This window comes from Urocitellus parryii, chromosome 15 (genome assembly GCF_045843805.1).
Source record: "Urocitellus parryii isolate mUroPar1 chromosome 15, mUroPar1.hap1, whole genome shotgun sequence".
Lineage (NCBI taxonomy): Eukaryota > Metazoa > Chordata > Mammalia > Rodentia > Sciuridae > Urocitellus > Urocitellus parryii.
Window position 1 is genome coordinate 48806627 of NC_135545.1, and position 26442 is coordinate 48833068.

Sequence of the window (26442 nt, forward strand, 5' to 3'; positions counted from 1 at the left end):
ATGCAGCTTGTGGTAGGTACTTTACTAAGAAAGTCCTTGAAAACTAACATGAAGTTTTTTTATAGGGGTGATGAAAATGTTCTACGGTTGATGGCTGTGTAACTGTGGATATTCTAAAAATCACTAACTTGTATACTTTAAGTAGGTGAATTTAATGGTATGTGAACTATAGCTCAATAAAGCTGTTATTAAGAAATATTTAAAATTATTAAGAATGCCAACCTTGAGTGAATCCAACATGGAGAGCTGTTATTTTCAGTCCAATGTTATTAAAGGTGAGAAGAAGTTGAGAGCTGTTAGTCCAACAGGATTGGTTGCTAGGTCTGTTGCTGATTTACTATAGGGACTTGTGGCCTTTTAGACAGAACTCTTAGCTGTCAGAAAACCAATGCCAAGAGGCTTAATCAAAACAATAGGAATCTGTGCCACTTAACTGAGGTCCAGGGTGGCTGCTAGCTTCAGGCATCCAAATCATGTCCCTAGAGCTTGGTCCTCCTGGCTGCTTTCCTCCTCCCCTGGCTGTCTCTACTTGGTAGGAAAAGTCGGCCACCACAGTTCCAAGACTATGTGGCCCTCACACCTCTGACCAAAAGAGAATCTTTCTTGACAATGCTGAAAACAGGGCCGTCCAGAGCAGGCTCACATTCCTGAGCCCCGGAGTCCAGTTAGCCTCAACCAAGCCTGACTGCTGAGGCCTGAGAAAAGGATGGCTCCCCAGAGGTAGAGAGGCTGGGGATACAAAATTCATGTTCTCTAAGCCTGATGAGCTGTAAGGCTTCAGATATTACACATCATTTCAGTCCAATAAATACTTGCTGAATCAATGTAGAAACACATAAAACTGAGCTGCTGGAGAGTGATTTTATAGCGTCATGTTCCAAACTCTAATAAAATACAATGGAACTCAGATGCCCAGGTCATCAGTGAGATGCCATTTTAGCAAAGAGCTTCTTCAGCTCTCAGTCAAGTATAGACTGCTATGTTCTGGATTCCATCTACATTATACAAAAATGAGGTACAGTCCTCTGGGAGGATGGTTTTTTTTTTTTTTTTTTTTTTTTTTTTAATTTAGCCATTAGAAAAGCTTAAGGATTATCCTGCATGAAGGAAGAGGCAGTCAACATGAAGAGTCCTGCTACAGCAGATCTTCTAAAAACTTCTCTTTCTCATTTAAACTGGTGATAGTCTGGTGGGTTTCTGATCCAGGATGCAAAGGCTTGCTTCCGGAGTGCGCTCCAGGCTTCCTGGTAAGCAGATGCAGCCTCCTTATGCTCCTGGTAGGTGTCCAACTTCTGCAACCTAATGCACACATACCAACACAGGTTCTCATGGAACCACTCACCCTTGGGGCCCAAGACACCTGAGCAAGTAGCTGGAGAAATTGTATTGAGAGACCAGAAACGTAAGGATGTCACTGTACTTCCCCAGAGCAACTGTCTTCTTTGTAGAGAATTCATATAAAAGCAACATGGGCTAAAACAGTAAAAACGAACAGAATAATAGAATACTAGTTTTGTATGGTTCTGGTAGAATCAGATAAAGGCAGAATAACTAAGTTTGTTTTTGTTTAAAGTTTTCTACCAGAGGCTCTAAAGATTAGAAACTTCTTGGCTACCTTTTTCCTTACAAAGAATTTTCCATTGTTTGGGTAGTGGCACACATCTGTCATCCCAGCTACTCAGGTGGCTGAGGCAGGAGGATGGCAAGTTTGAGGCCAGTCTGGGTAACCTAGTGAGACCCTGTCTCAAATATAAAAAAGGCTGGAAATGTAGCTCAGTGGCAGAGTGCTCCCTTAGCATGCAGGAAGTCCTAGGTTCAGTCCCCACTACTGTAAAAGGAAAACTCCTATCATATACATATTTTCCTATATATTGCCAGACAACATTCTTCCCAAATCCCTTAGCCACCTCTGACTGCTAAAGAATTTTCTAAAAAAAAAAATTTTTTTTTGTACCAGGGATTGAACTCAGGGGCACTCGACCACTGAACCACATTTTGTATTTTATTTAGAGACAGGGTCTCACTGAGTTGCTTAGCACCTTGCTGTTACTGAGGCTGGCTTTGAACTCAATTCTCCTGTTTCAGCCTCTTGAGCTGCTAGGATTACAGGCGTGCACTACTGCACCCAGCTAAAATTTTCTAAAATTTTAAGACAGTCTCACTAAATTGCCCAGGCTGCCTTTAAACTTCCAATCTGCTTGCCCCTCCTGGGATTATAGGTTTGCAGCAATGCATTTGGCCTGATAAACTCTTGGACCAAACTGAGTCAGGATCCTTTGAGTTCTTTTTTTGACTGGCCTTGACATTAGGCTTTGCCCTTAGCCCTCTAAGCAAGAATTTTGCTGGGTCAGTTTAGCAAAAAAAAATCTCCCACCACCCTTGCTATTGGATCACCGCCAAAATTAAACTCTTTACCCCACTCTTGGTATCTTCAGCAAGAACTTCCTGTGTGTTAGGCCCAGGAAGACTCCCCCTAACTAGTCTTGTTGTTTCTGCTTAGTAATTTCCACCCACCGATCCCTTCCCCTGCTCCTTGGCTTTAAGTCTCTACTTGTCCTTGTATATGCGGTTGAGCCCAGTCTATATTCCACCATAGCAGTCCCTCCTAAATTGTCTTTCTTAGCCTCTTTAATAAGTATATGAATAATGTTTTTTAAGATATTTTTAATTTCATATGAACACAATACCCTTATTTTGTTTATTTATTTTTTATGTGGTACTGAGGATAGAACCCAGTGTTTCACACATTAGGCAAGTGCTCTACCAGTAAGCCACAACCATAGCACTAATGATTTCTTTAATGTGTATCTCATAGAATATTTTTATCAAATACAATTAGTTACCAGTTATAAAAACCCAATAATAAGCTAGGTCTTGGTCAAGTGGTTTACAGGCAATATTTCACATATTCTCAACTATCTTATGACATGATTAATGAAACTACTCCTCTTATGGCCAAAGAAGCAGAGGTTCATGTCTCATTAATTCACTTTTATCCTGTTTTTACTCTTTTTTGTTCTTTGGCAAGATCTGAGGAGACCCAAGTTATTTGCTGGTCACAGCACAGAGAAAAGTTGCTTTTTTAAAAAAAATATCATTTTTAGTTGTAGCTGGACACAATACCTTTGTTTATTTATTTTTATGTGGTGCTGAGGATCAAACTCAGGGCCTCACACGTGCTGGGCAAGCACTCTACTGCTGAGCCACAATCCTAGCCCATAAAAGTTCTTCTTTTAGCAGACATTGATTTCAGTTGTTTGATCAATTTTCTACAGTTAAGGGGTGGGGATCCATATATATGACAACCTGAAACTTTACCTGTGCACTGTGCTCCTGAAAACAGCTATGGTGCAAAATCTTCTAGAGCAGTATAGCACCTACCTAGCCCTAGCTTCAATCTCCACCAAACATCACCAAAAACAAAACAACAACAAAAAAAACCCACATCTCTATCACCTGTTTTATGTTTGTGGTCACTGCAAAAAAATCGCTTTTGTTTCTATGACTTAAGACTCAAGAATGTCCCCCTTGTTCACGTCAGCAAGACCAGACACAAACCTTCCAAATTCCCATTCTCTGCAGGCAGAGCTGCAGAAGAACATGTGGTCAATAATTAAGTGCCCAACTGGCTTGCTGAACCGCCATTCTTGCCAAAGCTTCCTGCTGTTCACAAGCCCAAACCAAAACAGAAATGTTCCCAAACATGAAAAATGTGGGTCAACAGCGTCACCTGAGGGAGTCTGGCCACTTGTCTTCTGAAATGCTGCTCAGCAGCTTCTGGAATGATCTGAAGAGTTCCACTTTGCTGATTCGGGATCTGCTCAGAAAAAGAAGGCACAGATGATTGCTTATGTACTAGGCCCCTATTCAGAGATATAGGCCTTACATGGTATTTAGGTTTGAAAGTTCTGTCCGTACTTGGCAAGGAGAAAATCTAGACTTGGGATGTCTGATCAGGTTGAAGTACAAAAAATGACTCAGTTTAAGAAATGTCATTAGCACGGGAATCATTAAGGTAACATACTCAATGGAGTACACTGAGAGAGTTCCTAAGACACAGCTGGTTACCTTCTTTCTTTCTTTCTTTCTTTTTTTTTTTTTTTTTTGATATGCTAGGGATCAAACCCAGGGCCTTAAGCATGCTAAGCAGATATTCTGAGCTATACCCCAGCCCCCCCAAATTTTTTTCCCTTTGAGATGGGAACCTGTTATGTTGTCCAGTAGCTACTCCTTTTAAAGGAGCTTGTCTGTGTCAGTAATATGGTTTACAAGAGGTGGAAAACTCAAGAGACATGAGTGTTGTTCCTTGTGTGAACTGTAGTTCTAAGTTCATTTGGACCAGCCACCCGAAACAGATTCTATAGGCATTCTGGGCTTCTAGAGGCCATGCCACTGCTCCCAGACAACAAACTTCTGGACAGATGTCAGACTGTTAATACTTAAAGAGTGAGTGAGTGACTGCTTACAACCCCACCTGGACCTTCTTGACTGCTGCTCATCCATGCCAGATGTGCCTTGACTGTTGTGTGTTGTTTTCTTTTCCCTCATATGCACAATATATGAGATGCTTTTACAAATGGGGAAACACTGATGCGCAACAGTGTACAGTCGCATCCTTATATGCTGTACTCTGCATCGTTCTAGCAAATCATACTCTCAGCTTGGACGCACAACTGGTATGTATGAAGTGGAGAATCACACATTCTGCCAAGAGCTTCCGTGCCTGGCTGGAACCTGGCCCACTTCAGGAATCACTGCTTACAGGGAACCTTGAGCCCTCACCTGGTGCTGTCCCTCGGCCTGAACTATGCTGAAATGGCTACTAGTACTCAGAAACATAAGACTGCTTCAACATGAAAACTAAACAAAAAACAAAGGAACTCCCCTTAACAGATTAAAGGAGAAAAATAACATGAGAAACATGCATAAAAAACATTTGATAGAATTCAATATCTACTGAATGATTTAAAACTTTTTATCAAACTACGAATAGGAAAAATATGAAGTTCATAAGGATGTCTATTAAAAACTCATAACACATAAATGTCCTTAAAATCATGAATAAGGAAGGGCTGGGGTTGTAGCTCAGTGGTAGAGCGCCTGCCTATATGGAAGCACTGTGTTCGATCCTTAGCACCACATAAAAAAAAAAAATCAATCAATTAAAGGTATTGTGTCCATCTACAACTAAAACATTAAAAAAAAAACCATGAATAAGACAAGATTCTATCCCTGTTTTTATTCAACATTGCTAGAAGGCTGTAGACAGTAAAACAAGATAAAATAAATGTAGGAAAAGGCCTGAGGGTGTAGCTCAGTAGTAGAGCAACTGCTTGGCATTCATGAAGACCCATGTTTACTCCTCAGCACAAAACAAACCAACAAACAAAAAGATTAAGAAATAAAATCATTATTTGCAGATGACTGTGACATTATGTTTGTCAGTTCTAGTCAGTGCAGTTAAGAAAAGTAAATAAAAGGAGTAGAAGATTGGAAAGGGAACACTATCTAGAGAAGACTATCTTAGAAAATTCCAAAAGAATTCCCCAATTAATAGAATAATAAGTTAATAAGATTACTGGATTCAAGCATTAAATGCCACAAAAAGGAAAAAGATTACAAAAGCAATGACCAGAAAATGAGATAAAAATAAACTACTTAAAATAGCACCTAGGGTAGTCAACCTGCAAAATGGTCCCCAGTGATTCCTGCCTCTTGGTATTTGTACCTTTGTGCAATCCCCTCCTACAGGGAAATGGGCCTGACCTGTACATAATCATTAGGATATCGTGGTGGAGTGTGACTTCTCAGGTTAGATCATAAAAGTCACCGTGACTTCTGCCTTGCTCTAGTGGATCACTTTTGTGGAGTAGGCAGCCACCACCAAGTGGCACCACTCCCCCACCAGCAGCTGAGCCTGATCTGTGGGCCACGTGAGTCATCTGTTTTGTAATGGAATCCTCCAGCCCAGTTACTCCTTCAGAGGACTATAGCCCAGCTAACATAAAGGACTACAAACTCTCAAATCTGTGAGCTGGGATTAGCTAGCTAAGCTCATCCTAAATTCTAGATCCACAGAAATTGTGAAATAAATAATAACTATTTGTTGTTGTTTTAAGCTATTTTTCTTTTGGCATTAGGGATTGAACCTAGGGATGCCAAACCACTGAACCACTTTCCCAGCCGTTTTCATTTTTAATTTTGAGACAGGGTCTTGCTATCTTGCTTAGGGCCTTGCTAAATTGCTGAGGCTGGCTTTGAACTTGCAATTTTCCTGCCTCAGCGTCCCAAGGTGCTAGGATTTATGCACAGTAAGCTGCTATTTTTGTAGCAATTTGTTATACAGCAACATATAACTAATGCACATTCATGGCATAAATCTAATAAAAGATGTGAGATATTTATATAAAGAAAATAATAAAAATTCATTGAGACTATAAAACAGCCAATAGTATGTTAAGTGATGGAATAATTCTATAAAAATTTTTCTTCTTGGGTTGCAACTACCAATAAAAAATATTATAGAATCAAAAACACTTTACTGAAAAATATCTAAGACGATCTAAATAAGTGGATACTCAAACTACCTGTTATAAATCTGAGGCACCAGTGCTATAGACAGATATACCATGTTCCCTGTTTGGAAGACATTACCGAAAGAAGACAATTTTCCTTTAAATTTAAAGGTCCAGCTGGGTGTGGTGGTGCAGGCCTGTAATCTTAGGAGCTTAGGAGGCTGAGGCAAGAGGATCCCAAGTTCAAGGCCAGCCTCAGCAATTTAGCAAGACCCTGTCTCAAAACTAAAAAGGGCTGGGGCTATGTAATGCAGTGGTAGAGCGCCCCTGGTACCAAAAAACAAAACAACAAAAGGCACTCTTCAAAGACATGCCAAGGAGAGTAGCTCTAACACAAATTGTCTTATTATGAAGCCAGGGTGAAGAGAATGATTTTGGTATGAGGATAAGCAGAATAATGGAACAGAATAGATGGCCATAACAGATTCACATATATAGGATCCCTTGATTTGACATAAGTGTTCACTTAAGGCATAAAATTCAAATAAAATAACTGTAGTTTCTACTTCTACAAAGAATAAAATGAGTCTGTTTGACAGGAGGTTCTTTTTTTAAAATTTTTATTTATTTATCTATTTTTAAATTTTTTTAGATGTTGATGGATCTTTATTTTATTCATTTATTTATAGGTGGTGCTGAGAATTGAACCCAGTGCCTCACACATGCTAGGCAAGCACTCTACCACTAAGCCACAACCCAGCCCAGTTATTTTCTTTTTTTTTTTTTTTTATAGTTGGATTCTTTTTTTTTTTTTGAATTTTTTTTTTATTATTATTGGTCTTTCAAAATATTACATAGTTCTTAATACATCATATTACACGGTTTGATTCAAGTGGGTTATGAACTCCCACTTTTACCCCGTATACAGATTGCTGAATCACATCAGTTACCCTTCCATTGATTGACCTATTGCCTTTCTAGTGTCTGATGTATTCTGCTGTCTGTCCTATTCTCTTATTTTCTTTTTTAATGGTACTAAGGATTGAGCCCAGGGGTGCTTTACCACTGAGCTGCATCTCCAGCCCTTCTTTTATTTTTTATTTTGAGACAGAGTCTTTCTAAATTGCTCACGACAGGAAGTTTTTTTTATTGCATACAGGAATCTTTAATATATAATCATACACTGGGTCACTGCAGGTGCACCACAAAGATACTGGACCCAAAACAAAACACAACAAAAAACACCCTATTATCTCAAAATACTTATATTTTCCCCCACCATTTAATAAAGAACTGAATTCTTTATTTTTAATAAAAAATTTATCCATCAAGAGCTAAAACCACAAATAAGGTTCTATAGTTAAAGCTGGCGTAAATTAAGAACTATCAGACTGAAATATTAATTCCCTGGAACTAATGTTTAAGCTATACAACTAAGTCCTTGGAGTTTATATAGCTACATTAGTCAAGTGCAGCTGAACTAAGTTTTATTCAGAAATTATTACTCAAGAAAAAAGTGATCTGTTAAACATTGGAGAAAATATATCCAAAGGGTGGGCCCAAAGGCAACTATAACGTTGTATCTTTCATTCATCTAGTAGTTTTAAGTATAAATGTGTATATAATTTTGCTATTAACTAAAAAGCAACCAAACAATTCATTTTAATCAAGATTTTCAGCTTTAAAAACATTTGCCTGATGACTCATTGAAGAACAAACTGGCTACATTAAGCTGACGCCACAGGAACAGCAAGAAACATGCATCATTCCTCTATGGATTTTAGATCCTGATGTTACCATCCATGGAAGTCCACAAGGGAGAGTGGATCCTGTATTCTGGGAGCAGGGAACATCTCTTTCAAGACAAAGAAATGGGGCTCCCTGAATGACCTGAGCATAAAAATGGAGCAAGAGAATAATGTTCACTGCTAATAGAAACATTAAGCATAAAGAAAGCCAGGAGAGTTCACGATCCTCAAAGAGGGAAGATTTAGGATTTATTTATTTATTTATTTTTTAATACAGCTAGTATTATGTATCTAGGCTAACTTATCCCAGATGAAAACAAATAACTTTTTAAAAAATATATTTATTTTTTAGTTGTAGTTGGACACAATACGTTTATTTTACTTGTTTATTTTTATGTGGTGCTGATGATGGAATCCAGGGTCTTGCATGTGCTAGGTAGAGTGCTCTACTGCTGAGCCACAACCCCAGCCTGAAAATGAATAACTTTTAAGTCTTACTGTACATATGCTCTCAAGTAGATAAAAGGATGCCCAGCTATGTTCCTCATTAGCTAGAATCAAGATTTCATCTTCAGATTTGAGACTCCACACCATTTTTGGTAACAGGACAGTACATTTTATTGATCAAAAGTCTGGAAAGTCTCATAGACTCAATATTTCTTCTGCCCACACCACAGAGAATCAACAAAGAAGGAACATAAAAAAAATAAACTAATATGTTATCCAGAATGCTCATATTTCCTTTTGATATATTAATAGGTGAGTCCACACTACCCAGTAGTCACCAATGATCAAATATCAGAGAACAATTTATTAAATTATTTTTTTTTAAAGAGAGAGAGGAGAGAGAGAGAGAGAGAGAGAATTTTTAATATTTATTTTTTAGTTCTCGGCGGACACAACATCTTTGTTGGTATGTGGTGCTGAGGATCGAACCCGGGCCGCACGCATACCAGGCAAGCGCGCTACCACTTGAGCCACATCCCCAGCCCAACAATTTATTAAATTATTACTGAGTATTAGTGAAATATGTTGAGGCCTTTCAGTCACAATAACAAGAGCCTTAGTAACCTACCGTGTATGATCTGTAGCCTGGAAAACAGATCCACATCAAGGTTCAACATGCCTCCTAAATCTCACTGGAAAAAGGCCTACTGAATTCTATTTACCACTCTGATGGCAGTGGAATGTCAAGGCCTCCAGCCTTACTGATGAAGTCATTGTGCAAGATAGCTTAACTTTTAAGTCTTACTGTACATATCTTGAGAGTAGATCTATGTAAGTTTTCAACACTCTGCTTTCCAGAAGAACACTTTTAGCCTAGGTCACCTTATCAGTATTGTTAAGATGTTACAACTTGGGGCTGGGGATGTGGCTCAAGCAGAAGCGCGCTCGCCTGGCATGCGTGAGGCCTGGGTTCGATCCTCAGCACCACACACAAACAAGCAAAAAAAAATGTTGTGTCCGCCGAAAAACTAAAAAATAAATATTAAAAAATTCTCTCTCTCTCTCTTTAAAAAAAAAAAAATGTTACATCTATAAAGATAGATTGGGAGTATGGGAGGATAGCTCAGTGGTAGAGTGACTGCCAAGTATGTGTAAAACCCTGGATTTGATCACCAACACTGGAAAAAAATAAAATAAGGTAAACTGGGAATGCTGGGAACCTTTCCTCTGCTGGAGAGCTCTCTCCAAAGAAGCAAGCCTTTTCTCAAGCCCTATTCAACAGCAGAACACAGTGACTGCACTGGTAAGTCAGAGAGAGACCTGCTCAACAAAGCTACTGAGATTATCCAAGGAGGCTGATAATTTCTAGGTGGCTGTTAGCTGCTGCTCTGCAGGGAGCCCTGGGTCCTTTTGGCAAGGAGGACAACACTCTGAAGTATTAGGTTCTTCCTTGTGAATTGTTTAAAATCACTAGTTGGTACCAGAAAAAGAGCAAGGAAAACTACACATACATATATAATTTTAAGCAGCTTGTGAATTCAAACTGACATTTTAAATATAGCACTCTCTTTACTAGCATACTCAGACACACTTGGATTTTTCTAAAAGTCCCTCGTGCTCTTATGAGTCAACAAACCCTATAATGATCTCTCCAGGATACTCTCTACTGGCATGGGAAGAGAATTTGTCTCTTCAGGGTGAAGAAAGGCAGAGTAAAATTAAGCTTCTTAAAAATGAGATCTTGGGCTGGGGCTTTAGCTCAGAGGCAGAGCACTTGCCTTGCACATGTGAGGCACTGGGTTCGATCCTCAGCACCACATAAAAATAAAAAAAGATATTGTGTCCATGTGCAACGAAAAAAATGAGACCTTATCTACTTCCTATTATTATCCCATTATTGGTAAAAATACACAAAGATTTAAATATTTCCTTCTAATGTTACACTAGTCTACCACATTATCTCTAAACCCATTAGGATTTCTATTCCCTGTAGTTCCACAGAAGGTGGTCCCACAATGCTGGCACTCAGGGATGAGCAGTGAGAAAATCTTTCTCTGAAGCAGCTGTTGGTCTTAGAATAAAGGCAACTCTGCTTCCTTCATGCGTTATAATGATATAAAGCTTCATCTGATGACTAAAAGGGAAACTGATTTTGACAAAAACTGCACAGTCTAATGTACTCCATCTTACTCAATTTCACATTATTCCTGTGGGATAGATACTAGCAGCTAATTTGCTTCATAGTTGGGGAAACAAGTTCAGAAAGATCGAATAATTTGCTCAAGTCCATATCACTGGGGAGAAAGAAAGTCAGTAATTAAACATTGATCTCTTCAATCCCAAAGCTTCTCCTCTTTTTATACTTCCTCCCTGCTTGGAGTTTGCCTTCTAAATGGAGAGACATCCACAATATATCAGACCTCAGATCGTCTATCCTCATTTTACAGGTATGAATACACTGAGGCCCAGAGAGCAACTGGATTTGCCTCAAATGACCCAGACAGTTGGGAGACAGAGGCAGGATCAGAACACGAGGCATTCTCAATCATACAGGTAACACTGGCATACTGGGACATTCTGCAGAAAAGCACCATAGGAATCTTAAGAAAGACAGATTTTGAGCCACAAGTCAGTGGTATTTGAGGGGGGTTCTTCAGGTTAAAGGTTTTAGACTCACAGAAAAGAAGAACAATTTTTTGTTTGTTTGTTTCCTGAGCAAAGCAGCAAAAGGAAGCCACACTCAGCTGGGTGGGGCCAACATGAGGAGATGCAAGGCTGTCACTGACAACAGACATAGAGATCAGCAGGAAACCTGTGGTCTTGTCCCTCATGACCCACTCTGCTCACACATCCTGCTCTATGCTCAGAGCTGGTTCCCTGAAAAGTATAAAAAGTGTCCTGAAACCAGGAACTCCCCTGGGGAAAAAGTGGTCTAAATATCTTTACTCCAAAAAATTTCAGCTGGGGCTCAGTGGTCGAGCGCCTGCCTAGCACGTGTGAGGCCCTGGGTTCGATCCTCAGCATCACATAAAAATAAATAAACAAAAGTTATGTCCATCTACAACTAAAAAAATATTTTAAAAAATTTCAGCTGGGGATATAGCTCAGTTGGTAGAGTCATACCTCACATGCACAAGGCCCTGAGTTCAATCCCCAGCACCACAAAAAAAAAAAGAAAGAAAGAAAAAGAAAGAAAGAAAAAGATTCCAGTTCAACAGCCTAGGTTTCTAGGGATAGGCAGGGTCTGCTATGTAGGCTATCTGAACCCTGGCACTTAGTGGCTATGAAGAGAAAACCTTTAATTTAAAAAACAAAACACTAAAGAAATGAATACAAGTTGGGTTTTATGGGTTGTTTTGAGACAGGTAAATAAGCACATCAAAACAAAAAACAAATCCATCTGTGAACTTCAATTACAATACAACTTTTTAAAAGGTATAACAAAGAAATGGAAAAGTGATTTAGAATAAAAAGGACTACTTGTAAATTGTAGGAGTTCCAGAGCAGTCACACTGGTGACAATTCAATCCAAACAGATAGAAATGCCTGTGGTGGAGCAGCCTCTCCCTTGAAGCCCTCTCACCCCAGCTACTTACAGACCACATCTGGCTCACAGGGAGGGAAAAGCAGAGTGACTACATTGGCCAGGCAATAGAAAGGGTGCCCCATGGGCACAGGCATGAACCTGCAGGGATGAAACCTGGGTCTCACGTCTAGCAGCCTGCAAACCTTACACTTCAGCAAGAGCCAGCCTGAAGAGGCAGAGTCCTGTTTCCAGATGCCCTTTTGCCAACCCAATCACTGGGGAGCTTCACCAATGCTGCTGCTTGGCCGATGTCAACCTACATAAATCAGAATCCCTAGTGAAGGAGGGATTTTTCTTTTAAAAATCTGTCTAGGGAAAAAACAGGTTTTCCAAGAGAGTGGTGCTGGGTCAACTGGGTATGCACATACATGTGGTCAGGATATCCACCACACAGAAAAATCAACTCAAGATGGATCAAAGGCTCTAACCTATAAGAACAAAACCCCCAAAACTACTAGAAGAAAACATTGAGGAAATCTGATTAGGTAATAGTTTCTTAAGTATTACACCAAAAGCACAATCAACCAAAGAAAAAAATACGTACAGTTAATTCCATCAAAATTTTAAATTTTTTGCTTTAAAAGACATGATCATAAAGTGAAATGACAACTCACTGAACTGGAGAAAATATTTGCAAATCACATATCTGATAAAGGACTAGTATCCATAGTATATAAAGCAGGCTTAAAATGCAAACTAAAAAGATAAACAAATTAACAAAGTGGGCAAAGAATGGGAACAAATATTTTGTCTTAAGAAGATAAAAAATGGCCAGGCATGGTGGTGGCGCACACCTTATAATCATGTCAGCTTGGGAGGCTGAGGCAGATGATCCCAAGTTCAAAGTCAGCCTCAGCAATTTAGTGAGATCCTGTTTCAAAATAAAAAATTAAAAAAGGGCTGAGGATGTGGCTAAGTGGTTATATGCCTCTGGGTTCAATTTCTAGACCAAAAAAGAAGCTGCTGGGCACGGTGGCACATGCCTGTAATCCCAGCAGCTCAGGAGGCTGTGATAGGAGGATCACGGGTTCAAAGCCATCTTCAGCAATAGCTAAGCAACTCAGTGAGACCCTGTCTCTAAATAAAATACACAATAGGGCTGGGGATGAGCTCGAGTACTCCTGAGTTCAATCCCTGGTACCAAAAAAAAAAAAAAAAGCAGCAGTAGCAGCAGCTTACAACAAATGGATAATAAGTACATAAAAGATGCTCAACACCATTAGTCATTAGGGAAATGTAAATCAAGACCATAATGAGATACTACCTCACACTCAGTAGAATAGCTACAATAAAAAAGAGACAATAACAAGAATTGCACAGGATGGAGGGCAACTGGAATTTCCTTTCACATTGTTGGTGGGAATGTGAAATGGCATAGCTACATTATTCACAATAGACAAAAAGTAAAGTAAAACAACCCCAGTACTCATCAATTCATGAATGGATGAGCTAAAAGTGGCATATTCATACAACAGAATATTTTTAACCACAGAAAGAAATGAAGTACTAATACTTGCTACAACATGAGTGAACCATGAAAAGAAGTCATGTGAATGAAGCCACACACAAAAGGGCACATATTGTACAGTTCCATTCATATGAACTGTCCAGGAGACAAACCCAAGAAGACAGAAAATGAATTAAGCTTCCAAGTGCTAGGGAGAGGAAGGAGCAGGTAACTAACTGCTAATGGATAAAGTTTTCTTGGTGCGGGGGTGGGGGGTGGCAATGAAAATGTTCTGGAATTATTCAGTGAAGGTGTAAGTTCACAGTCACCATCTCTTCATGCCCCAACATGCTGTACCTGGCCTGAAGACTTCCAATTCCTTTCTTTGTTGTTCCCTGTGGAAAGCCATTGGCAGTAACATCCAATGGCTGCTCAGGAACTGCAGCCCAGCTGATAGCTGCAAAAAGGTAAAATTCTGTGGTTAAAACTGGTTTGTTTCCAATGAATGCCAGAAAATTTTAATAAAAATATTTCTCTGACTCTACATGACCATGAGAGCTGGATATCAAAGAGAATAATTTTACTTTGATGTCTGGCCTCTAGGGTACGATAGTATAAAGTGGTTCAGGATTCATTATCATAATAACTTATAATTTCATTGAAAATTTATTACATTCTAGACACAGAGTAAATGCACGTGACAGAATTTCTTAGTCCTCATAATAACCACAATAAACAATACTCTTCAAATATGAAGATAAAGAAACTGAGGCCAGGAGAGGTAACTCATTTGCTCAGGGTCACATAGCCATAAACTTAACCTGGTGTGGGCATTTCCACTGTTGACTACTAGAGTGGTAAACTGCCTGTTTAAGCTGGGAGGATGCAGACCCTCCCAGACTAGTCTGTCAGGGGAGAAATTATACTAGGCAAGTCCAACCTGGATCCCTTACCTGCCCCACATGGAACAAGTCGACCGGGATTGTCAGCCCTTTTTGTCTGCACTGCACAGCGACTCTGTTCAAACAGTAAATCTGACTGCTGTATTTTCAGTTCTTGAACTCCATAACCTTTGGGTAAAGCCAAGACATTTTGACACCTAAAAACATGAAGGAAAATGTGTTCAGTTCAGGTGCACTTCTCCAGAAAGACTGATCTAGGACTGTGGACCACATCATCATCCCTGAGCCTCAGCGGGAGGCAAAGGCCTTGGGAGATGTGTGAATCTACTTGTTCATTATGTTGGGGACCAGAATGTGTGCCAGGACAGAATCTACATGGTAAGCGCCTATGGGTGGAGGAAGACCCCTCCTATCACTCCGAAGGGATGACTAAGAATCGAGTCTACGTCATATCAAAATTCATTCTTTTTTTAATATTTATTTTTTAGTTTTTAAAATGGACACAATATCTTTATTTTACATTTATATGGTGCTGAGGATTGAACTCAGTGCCTCAAGCATGCTAGGCGAGCATTCTACCACTGAGCCATAACCCCAGCCCTCAAAATACATTCTTGCTAAAGGTTTGAGAAAGTTGAAGCAGAATCTTTAACCTGTTGGCAACTGCTTTCCAGGAAATCCTTCAAACACACCAGAAACTGAAAATATCGCCAAATGAAAAGCTTATTTTTTTTCCTTTTGTATCTTTTGCACATACTAGATGCCAACATGATGCTGGTGTAAAACTATGTAGATAGGAACTCCAAGTCTGAGAAACCTCACACCCATTAACAGTCACTCTGCTTCCTTCACCAGCCCCTGGCATCTACTAATCTGTCTTGATTTTCCCTTTTTTTTAATTAGAAAATATTTTTTTTAATTGTAGATGAGTACAATACCTTTTATTTATGTATTTTTTATGTGGTGCTAAAGATCTAACCCACTGCGTCACCATACTAGGTAAGCACTCTACCATTGAGTTACAACCCCAGCTCCATGATTTGCCTCTTTTGGACATTTTGTATGAATAAAATCATACACCATGTGGCTAATGTCACTCAGCAAGGTGTCTTCAAGGTTCAGCACTCCTGTCCATTTTATAGTTGAATATTTGATTGTATGGATACGCTGCATTCTTTTTATCTGTTTATCCACTGATGGGCATTTGGGCTGTTTCACTTTTTGGCTATCATAAGTAATACATAATGTTTTTGTGGGGTATATGTTTTCATTTCTCTTGGAGTTGTACTGAAGAGTGGAACTGCTGGGTCATATTCAGGTGCTGCTTTTTAGAATCTCCCCCAGAGGCTGTATGTTTCATGTGAGCCCATGACACTTCCCTGGCCATGGCTTCTCCTGGTTCTCATTGACATAGCATTAATCAGGCTTGGCTGCCTCCCTTAGGGAAAACTCATCAGTGCGGTCATTCTTCATCTTTTTTAAAAAATTAAAATTAATATTGAAGGGTTCTATACTATACTGACAACATAAGTATACTCTATAAAAATTGGAAATATAGTAATAAGAAAGAAGGAAAAATTCCTCACAATACACAACTTGGAGATAATCATCACTTATATCTTGGTGAAAATCCTCCTACAGATTTCTATGTGTATACATACTTCAAGATCAAAATGGAGCTCATTTTATGTTCTCAATTGGTCTTTAAATATTATATTATCTTTTTTTATTTGTTTTAATTAGTTACACATGACAGTACAATGATCTTGACATATCATACATTTGAATCAAATGGGGTATACTATGAATATCTTTCACATTAAATATTCACCTTTCTTCTGCAGTGCCGGGGATTGAACTCAGGGCTCTATTCAAACTTTTGAGCCATAATATTATTATTGTTATTATTTTTATTTTTGTGATTCTGGAGATTGAACCCAGGGGCACTTAATCACTGAGCCACATCTCCGGACCTTCTTATTTTCCAACTTTGAGACAGGGTCTCACTAAGTTGTTCAGGCTGGCTTTAAACTTCTGATCCTCCTGCCTCAGCCTCCCAAGCCACTGGGATTACAGGTGTGCGCCACTGTGCTTGGCTTTATTTTATTTTTTGAGAGAGGGTCTCGTTGTGTTGCTGAGGCTGGCATCAAATTTGTGATCCTCCTGCCTCAGCCTCCTGAGTCACTGGGTTTAGAGGCATGTGCCATCACACTCTGCCCCAATATTATTATTATTATTATTTTTCGTACTGGGGATTGAACTCAGGGGCACTTAACCACTGAGCCCCAGCGTAATTTTGTGAGAGAGAGAGAGTGTGTGTGTGTGTATATATATATATATATATATATATATATATATATATATATATATAAATATATATATATTTAGTTGTAGTTGACACAATACCTTTATTTTATTTATTTATATGTAGTGCTCAGGATTGAACCCAGGGCCCCGCATGTGCTAGGCGAGTGCTCTAAGGCTGAGCCACAACCCTAGCCCCCAATTTTGTATTTTATTTAGAGACGGGGTCTGAGTTGCTCAGTGCCTCACTTGCTGAGGCTGGCTTTGAACTCATAATCCTCCTGCCTCAGCCTCCCATGCCTAAGGCATTACAGGCATTCGCCACTTGCCAAGTGCCTGACAAGGCATGGAAACTTTTAAGGCTCTCTGAACATATTCTCAAACTGCCCTTCCTCCCTGCCCTCTCACCTTCCAATCAGTGCTCTCTGCATGACTTCCTGGCTGTATGGGCACTTCCCAATGACAACAGCTGACAGGTAGATGGGCTCTTCTAAGAAATGCATCAAAAGTGCACCCTGGCAGCCAAGGACATTCCATCGGGCCATCTTGTCACTGCATGACATGGAGCAGGTCCTGTCTCCCCGGCCTGGCTTCACTCGGAGCAACCCCACCTGGTGGTATGCAGCACCTGGCTTCCTCAAGTCTTCAGCTTCTCCAGGCACACACTTGGCTCCAGTTCTATAAATGTCCACCACTGTGGCACTCCTGGGAGCTCCACAGGTGATATCGGCCAGTCTTTCTACAGTGAGGTTAGAGCCTCTGACACCTGATGCAAACGAGCCACTGTCTTGCTTGCCATGCTGAGCTGTGCCATTGGTGAAGAACCTGGCAGGAGTTCCAGGCTCAAGCCTCATCTTTTTGGCTACAGGACCATCAGGGTCTTCGTATTTCCTTTCATTTTCAGGAGTCTTCACATTACCACTGTCTTCTAATGATAAACTGCTATCCTGATCTCTAATGACAGGACAGCAAGGCTGTTCTTCAAACTCAAGCATTGGAATGATGGAGGCATCGCCACCTGCAGAAGAGGAACATTTAAACTAATGGCTTTCAAAGTGAGACATCTGGACCAGCCATTTCAGCATCCCTCAGGAACTTGCTGGAAGTGCAAAACCTTGGGACCCAAAGTAGACCTGCTGAATCAGAAGCTCTGAAGGGGGTCCCAGCAGTCTGTTTTAGTAATCTCTCCAGATGATTCTGATACCATCCCAAGTTTGAGGATCACTGCCTCAAATCAAGATCAATCTGTTTTCCCAGCTAATCTGAGATGAGTTAAGAGCAAATGTCCTTAAGAATGCCTGAGGTTCTTGTTGAAGACTCTGTCCTAGACCCAGTGAGTTGAAGTTTCTGGAGGAGAGAAGTACGGAAAACTCAATATTAAAAAAAAGATCTTAAGCTGGGTGTGGTAGCACACACCCATAGTCCCAGTGGCTCAGGAAGCTGAGACAGAAGGATTGTAGTTTTAAAGCCAGCCTCAGCAACTTAGTGAGGCTCTAAGCAACTCAGTGAGGCCCTGTCTCAAAATAAAAAATAAAAAGGGCTAGGAATGTGGCTCAATGGCTAAGTGCCCCGGGGTTCAATCCCCGGTACATAAAAACCCCCCCAAAAATCTAAGACACAATTTTTTTGGTTTTTAGTATCAGGGATTGAACCCAGAGGCACTTAACCACAGAGACATACTCCCAGCCCTTTTTGTTTTTTATTTTGAGATAGGGTCTTGCTAAATTGCTTACAGACTCACTAAGTTGCTAAGGCTGGCTTTGAACTTGGGATCCTCCTGCCTCAGCCTCAGAGCTGCTGGCTCTGAGAATTCTGGGCATTGTTCCATATACTAGAGAAAATTCAGTAGCATCCCTGGTCTCTATCTACTAGATGCCCACCGCCCTGCAATCTGATAATCAAGTGTCTCCAGATATTTTCCAAATGTCCCCCAGGGAGCAAAATTTTCCCCAGCTGAGAACCACTGATTTAGAATGAGCAAGGTTTCAGGAGGGTGTGGTGGTGCATCCTGTAATCACAGCAATTCAGGAGGCTAAGGCAGGAGGATTCCTAGTTGGAGGCCAGCCTCAGCAATTGATCAAGGCTCTCAGAAACTCAGTGAGACCCTGTCTCTAAATCTAAACAAAATATAAAAAAGGGCTAGGGATGTGGCTCAGTGGTTGAGTGCCCCCGAGTTCAAAATCCTTGGTACCAAAAAAAAAAAGTTCAATCTCCAACACCAAAAAAAAATTTAATATGGTGCTGAGAGGATTGAACCCAGTGCCTCACACATGCTAGGCAAGCACTCTGCCACTGAGCTGCATTTTGTGGATTGCTATCCCATATAATGGCTTGGAAAAACAAAAGTGGGTGGTTTATTTCATAATTAAACAAATTTGGCAAACATTGCTCAAAATGTCCTCTGGGAGACTTTATGATACATATTCCCATAGTAGAGGGTCTGCAGTAAATTATACCACACTAGTCCAAACCAGTGTTTCCAAAACTCCAGTGTCTCCCCTTGTGCTTGTCTATAGAGATTTCTGATTTACTCTTTGGGACCCAAAGAACACCAGAGGTTAGTAAGAGGCACCATTTCCCTTGAGAAGGAAGTGATTTCTTCAAACACTAATCTAATGCATGTTGCTTTTTTAAGTGTGTAAATAATACATCTGTTGTCTTTATAATGTCAGACAGGGAAAGGCAAGAGATGTACAAGTGGGAAGTGTTGCTAGAGAGGCTGGCTGGCTGACTTCCACAGACCTCACAAGGTGACAGCAACTTTGCTGACAGAATTTGCTGTGGTCTACCTCCCACTCTAGGCTGAGAGATTATTTGATCTTGACAGAATGAACAGGAGAGGCTGACTCATGCTAATAAAATTCACAAGTAAGAGTCTGAAGCAGCTCACCAAGGCACCAAATTATTAATTAGTAATGAGAAGTAAATGCCCAGGGAGCCAGAGAGTCACATTCTCCAAGTAGCATGTGCTTTCTTCCTGCACATAAGCTATGGGGAATGATACATTTTAAAAGATTACTCAAAATGTAAGGAAATCAGATCAGTGGTTCCAGATTTTGATTTCACTGACCAGCCAAATTTCCAGAAGATTTTTGTTTGTTATTGTTGTCGTTGTCTTTAATTTCCAGAGTAAAATTTTAAGATAACAGAGAGTGTAGTGTAGTGGTAAAGCACTGGCCCAGCATGCTTAAGGCCCTGGGTCCAATGGGAGCACCATAAAGGAAGGAAGGAAAGAAGGAAGGAAGGAGAAAGAAAAGTCTTTTAAGTTTAGCGAACCCAACAACTCTCTTATTTTGCCATGGACTCACAGATCAGCACATCTGTGGACTGCTGGTTTATATAGTTTGGTTGGGCTATCAGTCTGACCCTGGATGCATCTGTCTTCAAAGTAAGGAGAAAGATGGGACCTGCCACTGGGACCACCCAAGCCCTGGCTACTTAAAGTGTGACCCATAGAGTATCATCACTGGCATCCTCTGAGTTGGTTAGAAATGCAGAACCTCAGACCTCACTCCAAACCTACTGACTGCATTTTAACATTTGTGGATGATCTGTGTGCATATTATGGTTTGAGAAGCACTGACCAGGAAACATCCTTTGGTCCTTGGACTAGTGTACCCACAGTAATGGATAGAGCACAGATGAGCCCTATCTACCTGTCATTTTTCTTGACTTCTATTTTTTAAAATTTTTTTGTTGTAGATGGACACAATACCTCTATTTTTTACTTATTTATGTGGTGTTGAGAAACAAACCCAGTGCCTGATGCATGTGAGGCAAACACTCTCCCACTGAGCCACAACCCCACCCCTTGACTTCTACTCTTAATCAACTCGTTTCCATCCTTATTCTTTTTTGAGCTATAACAATATTTTCAACCTGCATTATGATCAAATCTTGACAGTTCTTTTGTCTCTTTATAATGATTACCCATCTCTGCTTTACTTGCATTAAAGTTCAATACCCAGAAGACAATCTTATATCCTTATGTCAAAGTTTTTAGGTTGAAGAAATTCTACTGCCAACACTGAGTTGTGTCTACAAAGAATAGGCAGTATTTTCAGCTTTTGAGAAAAACAGAAGAAAGAAATGACCCCTTAGGTTATCTAGGTCTGTTCTTCTGTTTTGTTTTTGGTACTGGAAATTGAACCCAGGGGTACTCTACCTCTGAACTACATCTCCAGCCCTTTTTATTTTATTTCTGAGACAAGAGTTTAGCTAAGTTGCTGAGACTATAACTCCTGAGACTAAGCTCCTGAACATCCCCTAATAACCCAATAACATTTACCCTAAATAACCAGGACAGTCTACATGGCCTAAAAGACTCTATTATGATAAGCAACTGCTACTATATTCAGTATGTCACATTGTGCCTGGCTAATAGAAAATGTGTTCAATAAGTCAATGAATGAAACGAGTTTCAGGCTAAGTTATCATAGCAGGACTTTGGACTCCTGAGCCCCACTGTTGGCTTCACATCTAACAGAGCTTAATTCTGAGAACTGATTGAGTGAGACTCTATCCACCTCTTCCTACCTGTCCCATTGCCTTCCACCAGTAGAGAAGTGACTAGGTACATAAAAAGGCGCTGTCACCCACTGTAGCTATACTTTAGCCAGAGGACTATTTCTGAGAAACATCTCTATGGGTAAAACAAACATAAAGAAGTAAACAATGCAACATTAGTACAAAGGCTTGAATATACTTACAGGGCGTATGGCTGGAGAAAAACACAAACAAGAGGTTGGGTCTGAGTTTCCACAGTCCTCTTTGAGTTCCTGGGACAAAGATACTCTCCTTGTCTAGGGTAGCTGCCAATTGCAGCTGATAGAGAAGGTACCTAAGGATTATAAAATATGACCAGAATGAACAAGTTGGCTGGGGGTGTAGCTCAGTACTGCAAAAACAAAACTCCCACACAGACTGATGGACCCACCCTAGAGATTCTAATTTAGCAGATCCAGGGTAGACACTGTCTTACTGCTAAGGCTGGCCTTGAACTTGTGATCCTTCTGCCTTAGCCTCCTGAGTCACTAGGATTACAGGCATGTGCTACTGCATTTGGTTAGCTTTTTATTATTTTTTAATGTTTTCAATGCTGGGGAATTGAACCCAGGGCTTCGAACATGCTAGGCAAGCAGTTTACCACTGACCTATCTGGCTTTTATCAAGCTTTCTAGGTGACTCTAATGCACATTCTAGTTTGAAGTCTAGACCACAGCAGTTTACAGACTGACAATCTACATTACCTAAGAGTTTAGAAGAAACACAATTCTGGGTCACTATCCCAAACCCAGGGAATCAGATTCTCTGAGGATATGGCTTTACCTTTGGAAACTCCTTCTGGCTATGACCTCAGCATGGCTATCGTTGAGAATATCTCCTACGGCAAAGACAGGAGTAGGTAAAGACATATGGAAGACATACTGGAGAGGCCCTAGTTCCTAGAAACGGAAAACAGCAGTACCCCAGCACTCAGGATGGCCATGGAGCTCCTGAAGGGCTTTGCTATAAGGTATCACAATTAATGATAAAGCATTTACAGCTTGGTTTCTCAACTCAGCATAGACATCAGGGGATAGATAATCCTTTGCTGCAGGGGACTAGCCTGTGCATTTCAAGACGTTTAGCAGCACTCCTGACACTTCAAAAGATGCCAAGAATACCCCTCTCCCAGTGGTGACACAAAAAACACCTCTAAACATTGCCAAATGTACCCTGGTATGCAAAATTGCCCCTAGATGAGAAACACTGATTTATAGAAAAATCTCTACCTGGAGACCAGGGTACAGATATACAAAAGATCTGGTATCATATTATGCTAATGGTTCCGATTCTATCTAATTCTGTCCCGGTACAGCTTCCTCATATATAGGAGGCAAGGCTCAGAGAATGCAGCAAGCAAACTCAAAAAGGTACCTCCTAACTAGAAGCAGAAGATAATGATCCCAGACTCTATAAAGAATTTCCATATTCTGTTGGTACCAAAAGCTCCATCTAACTCAAAATTGCTTCTGGGACTTCAGAAGCCACTTGAGCTACATCCTCTACCTGCTACAGAGCCTGAAAGCTTTCCAGACAATAATCTGGAATAGTTAAACCCAAGGAACTTGTAGTTTCAGTATGAAAATACGGACTGGATTTCAGTTCATCCAGAAAGCATGGTCCTGGTGACCTTTGCTTTCACTTTGAATTTCCATTCTTTAAATAAGGACTGTCTTCCAATTGGAGTGAGAGTCAATAGGAAATGAGAGGTCAGCTACCTCAACTAATATGGCCCTTTTTCCCTGACAAGGAGAGCAAAGGTTAACATGGACACTGGTTTCCAAAGCTCCCAGGGAGACAATTCTTTGCTTAGACCCCTACCCATGCTTACCACTCTTCCTCATTTTGGATTGGCCTATGCATTTTGTTCCTGTTCCCATTGAGACAACTTCCTTTGTCACTGAGAGGAAAAAACAAATCATTAAGTGAGCTCTCAGAGGCTAAATTTTCCCTCGTGCTCAGGCTTAATAATTCTGCAGAGGATTCCCACAAAAGGTCTCCCGCTACAAGTACTGTGCCACCTAGTGGATATCAGGGAAACATGCCTAACATCGTAGTTGCAACCTGCCTACAACTGTCCCTGAGTAGCAACACATAATTCTATCATCTCTGAAAGGGACAGGAGAAAAGGTCTTACCTTGTACTGGCTTATCAGGAGTGTCACTGGCCTCATAAATTGGAAACTGTATCTTCACTACAGCTGCCAACAATGTCCATTCACGGTTTGGCTCCGGCTTCCCTTGCTTGGGCAGCCTGATCTCATAGTGCTTATAGCACAGCTGAGCGATCTCATCTGGGGTCCACATGGTTGGAGCTGGTGCTGAGGCCCTGATCAAAACCCACAACCATCACAAGTACAGAAAGGAGAACCAGTACCAGATCTACAGCCTTGCACCAGTGCTTCGACAGTCTTTTCAGTGTAGCCCAATTACGTTCAGATTGAGATTCCTCTATGTGGAACTCTAGTTAATTTTTTCCCATTTTCCTCCCTGTCCCCTTCTCATCTTTAATATGAAAAATTAAAGCCCCAAATCCCAAACACCGAAAACTTGTTTCTTCACGAAAGAATATTAGATGTCTCACAAGTATCTAATGAATGTACACTTACTATTCAACACAAAAGCAAATGACAGGGAAGCGTCCTCACTACTTCAATTTCCATTTGGAAATAGCACATAAAGGTTTGCAGAACTCAGCTTGTTTTGGGCAGACTCTCACCATCCAAACTTTATCTTCTTGGACAGAAGTTCTTTTCAGGCACTTTTTTTTTTTCTCTTCTTTCCCTACAATAGAATGAATCTCTACCTCCCTCTAGAAAATTACCTTGTACCCACTAGTCAAGAGTTCTTAGAGGAACTGTGTGCTTAAGGGTTTAGGCATGGAGTTGCCCTTTCTGGGTTCTAATTCCAGCTTTCCACAAATGAACTATATAATATTGGGTAGCTTGGTAACTTTTCTGTTTGTTTCCTCATGGTTTAAAACAGTGATAAGAGCAACCAATTAGAGTTACAAATAATATTTATAAAAGCTACCATGTTGAACAATTAATACCAACTGTGATTAATATTACCAAAAAAAACCCAAAAAAACAAACATTTGATGTCTGTTGTGGGTAATTTACCTTGATCTACTTGGTGGTGGGTAAGGAGACTGTAATGGGCACGTGAGGTCGAGAATTAAAAAAAAAAAAAAAAAAGATCACTCCTGAAAAAGTCCTGGGATATTTTGTAGGAAAGTCTTCTACTCTTGGTTGTATCAGTGCTCACTAGATACATCCTGACCTCACTTGGACTCAATTATATGAAAGCTTCTTAGTAGAAGATGTGATCACACCGTAAGGAATATAGCTAAGCACTGTAAAACAAAACACAAACAACAAAGGTTATACTGAATTTCAAATGTATGTAGCTTGTGAAAGATACTTATACAATGCTATTATTGCAATAAGTCAGTAAGTAATGATAGATATTTCTACTCACTGCTATTACTGCAATAAATGGTAACGGTTAATTAGACCATAGTGATTTTAAACAAAAATCTTGTAGGACCCTACAGATTGTGATTTTACAGTCAGAAAACCACAGAAGTCTTGAATCTATTCCCGCCCCCCCAACCACTGAGCCCCAGCCCCAGCCCTTTTTTGTATTTTATTATAGACAGGATCTCCTGTGGGCCATACTAAGTTGCTGAGGCTGGGTTTGAACTCACCATCCTCCTGCCTCAGCCTCCCCAGCAGTTGGGATTACAGGCCTGCACCATCACGCTGGGCGGGAAGTCTTGAATCTTTAGAAGCAAAGAAAAGTATGGAAGATCCTAAATCCTTCATTTGGAAGGGACTCCCCCCTGTCATTTCCAGGGAGGCATCACAAGCAATATATTTTATGAAGGCAGATACCCTGCCATCCACCTGAAAATAATGCAAAGATGCACATAACAAACTAAGCCAGTCAAGGAAGGGGGAATTTGCCAGAAGAAACAGTCTCCCAAGAAAGCAATCCAAGCTAATCATCTCATTCAGCTAGCTGATGCTAACGAACACACGTAGCTGCTGAAATGAATGAAAGTTTTAATGGGTCCATTATAATTTAAGTCTGCACCCCTTCCAGAGCTTGAAAAACACCTTCCTATAAAACAGCTCAGTTAAACAGGCGTTCCTTTGCCCACAAGGCCGCATTTTTTAACAGCTGCAGCAAGCTGAAGAACGTTCTTCCTTTTCAAAGAAAAGTCAAGTCAGCTACAGAGGAGCTTTTCCAGGATTTGGTGGAGCGGGAGGCTACTATTCGCTAACCCCTCGCTAAATCCGCGGCCAAGGAAGACCGCGAGGCTCCGGCGCCGTCACGGGGGAACCAGGCGAGCGCTGACTCGCGGGTCACGAGGAAGCGGCTCGAGGCTGCACGCCGCGCCCCCGCCACGAGAGCGCTCCACGCGGCGCGTGTTGACAACTCCGGGCGTGGACCCGACCGTTCAACGTGACATGTGACCCTTCTTCCCATATAAAACCAGACTGGCCACGCCAGTCCCGAGGCACCTGACCCAGCGACCCAAAAACCCCCCAACTGCGCGCCCCTGACCCGGGGACTCCCATCCCTCGTAGACGCACCCCTTAAACCTCCCCGACGGACAGCCCCGGAGGGAACGAGCTTCAGCTCAGAAGCCCAGGGCCGCCGCGGACGTGACGTTTAAAGCGACTGCGCCTCCCAGGCCCACCCCCAGAGGCGCGCAGTGCACTCTGGGTCTTGTAGTCCTCCGGGAGGCGGAGGCGGGGGCGGAGGCGGAGGCGGAGGCGGAGCCAGAGCCGCGCTGCCGGCCCTTAGAGCTCGCAGCCTCTGCCGCACGCTTAGGTTCGCGAGAAACCCGCTGACGGGAGACCTCTGCAGGTGAGATACGGTTTGAAATAGGATGATATATCTTTGAATTCTGGTTTGGATTTCTGTCTAAACGAGCACTT

The 26442-nt window shown here is 41.0% G+C and overlaps 1 protein-coding gene across 3 annotated transcripts; it reads right to left on the reverse strand.

Annotated features, from left to right (window-relative positions):
* Nucleotides 1–1055: 1055 nt before the first annotated feature.
* On the reverse strand, nucleotides 1056–26169 carry Adat1 (adenosine deaminase tRNA specific 1). 3 transcript variants are annotated; one of them, XM_077792919.1, is made up of 12 exons: nucleotides 26095–26169; nucleotides 25203–25277; nucleotides 24616–24848; nucleotides 23632–23822; nucleotides 23326–23394; nucleotides 22278–22332; nucleotides 21659–21789; nucleotides 17358–17967; nucleotides 14697–14842; nucleotides 14101–14200; nucleotides 3731–3817; nucleotides 1056–1299 (listed from the first exon to the last, which is right to left on the reverse strand). In XM_077792919.1, the coding sequence occupies exons 4-12, from the start codon at nucleotides 23798–23800 to the stop codon at nucleotides 1167–1169; spliced, it is 1500 nt and encodes a 499-aa protein (XP_077649045.1). In that variant the 5' UTR covers nucleotides 23801–23822; nucleotides 24616–24848; nucleotides 25203–25277; nucleotides 26095–26169; the 3' UTR covers nucleotides 1056–1166. The 3 variants fall into 3 exon arrangements, with proteins under 3 accessions (XP_077649045.1, XP_077649046.1, XP_077649047.1); XM_077792920.1 differs by having other exon boundaries at nucleotides 25203–25401; XM_077792921.1 differs by lacking the exons at nucleotides 24616–24848; nucleotides 25203–25277; nucleotides 26095–26169 and adding an exon at nucleotides 24103–24463.
* Nucleotides 26170–26442: the final 273 nt, after the last annotated feature.

Coding starts and splice junctions, on each gene's coding strand:
- Adat1 (XM_077792919.1), bottom strand. CDS start 23,800: ATGTGGACCCCAGATGAGATCGCTCAGCTGTGCTATAAGCACTATGAG. Junction 21,790..22,277: donor GCCAGAAGGAGTTTCCAAAG/GTAAAGCCATAT, acceptor TATAATCCTTAG/GTACCTTCTCTATCAGCTGC. Junction 3,818..14,100: donor ATTGGAAGTCTTCAGGCCAG/GTACAGCATGTT, acceptor TTTTCTGAGCAG/ATCCCGAATCAGCAAAGTGG.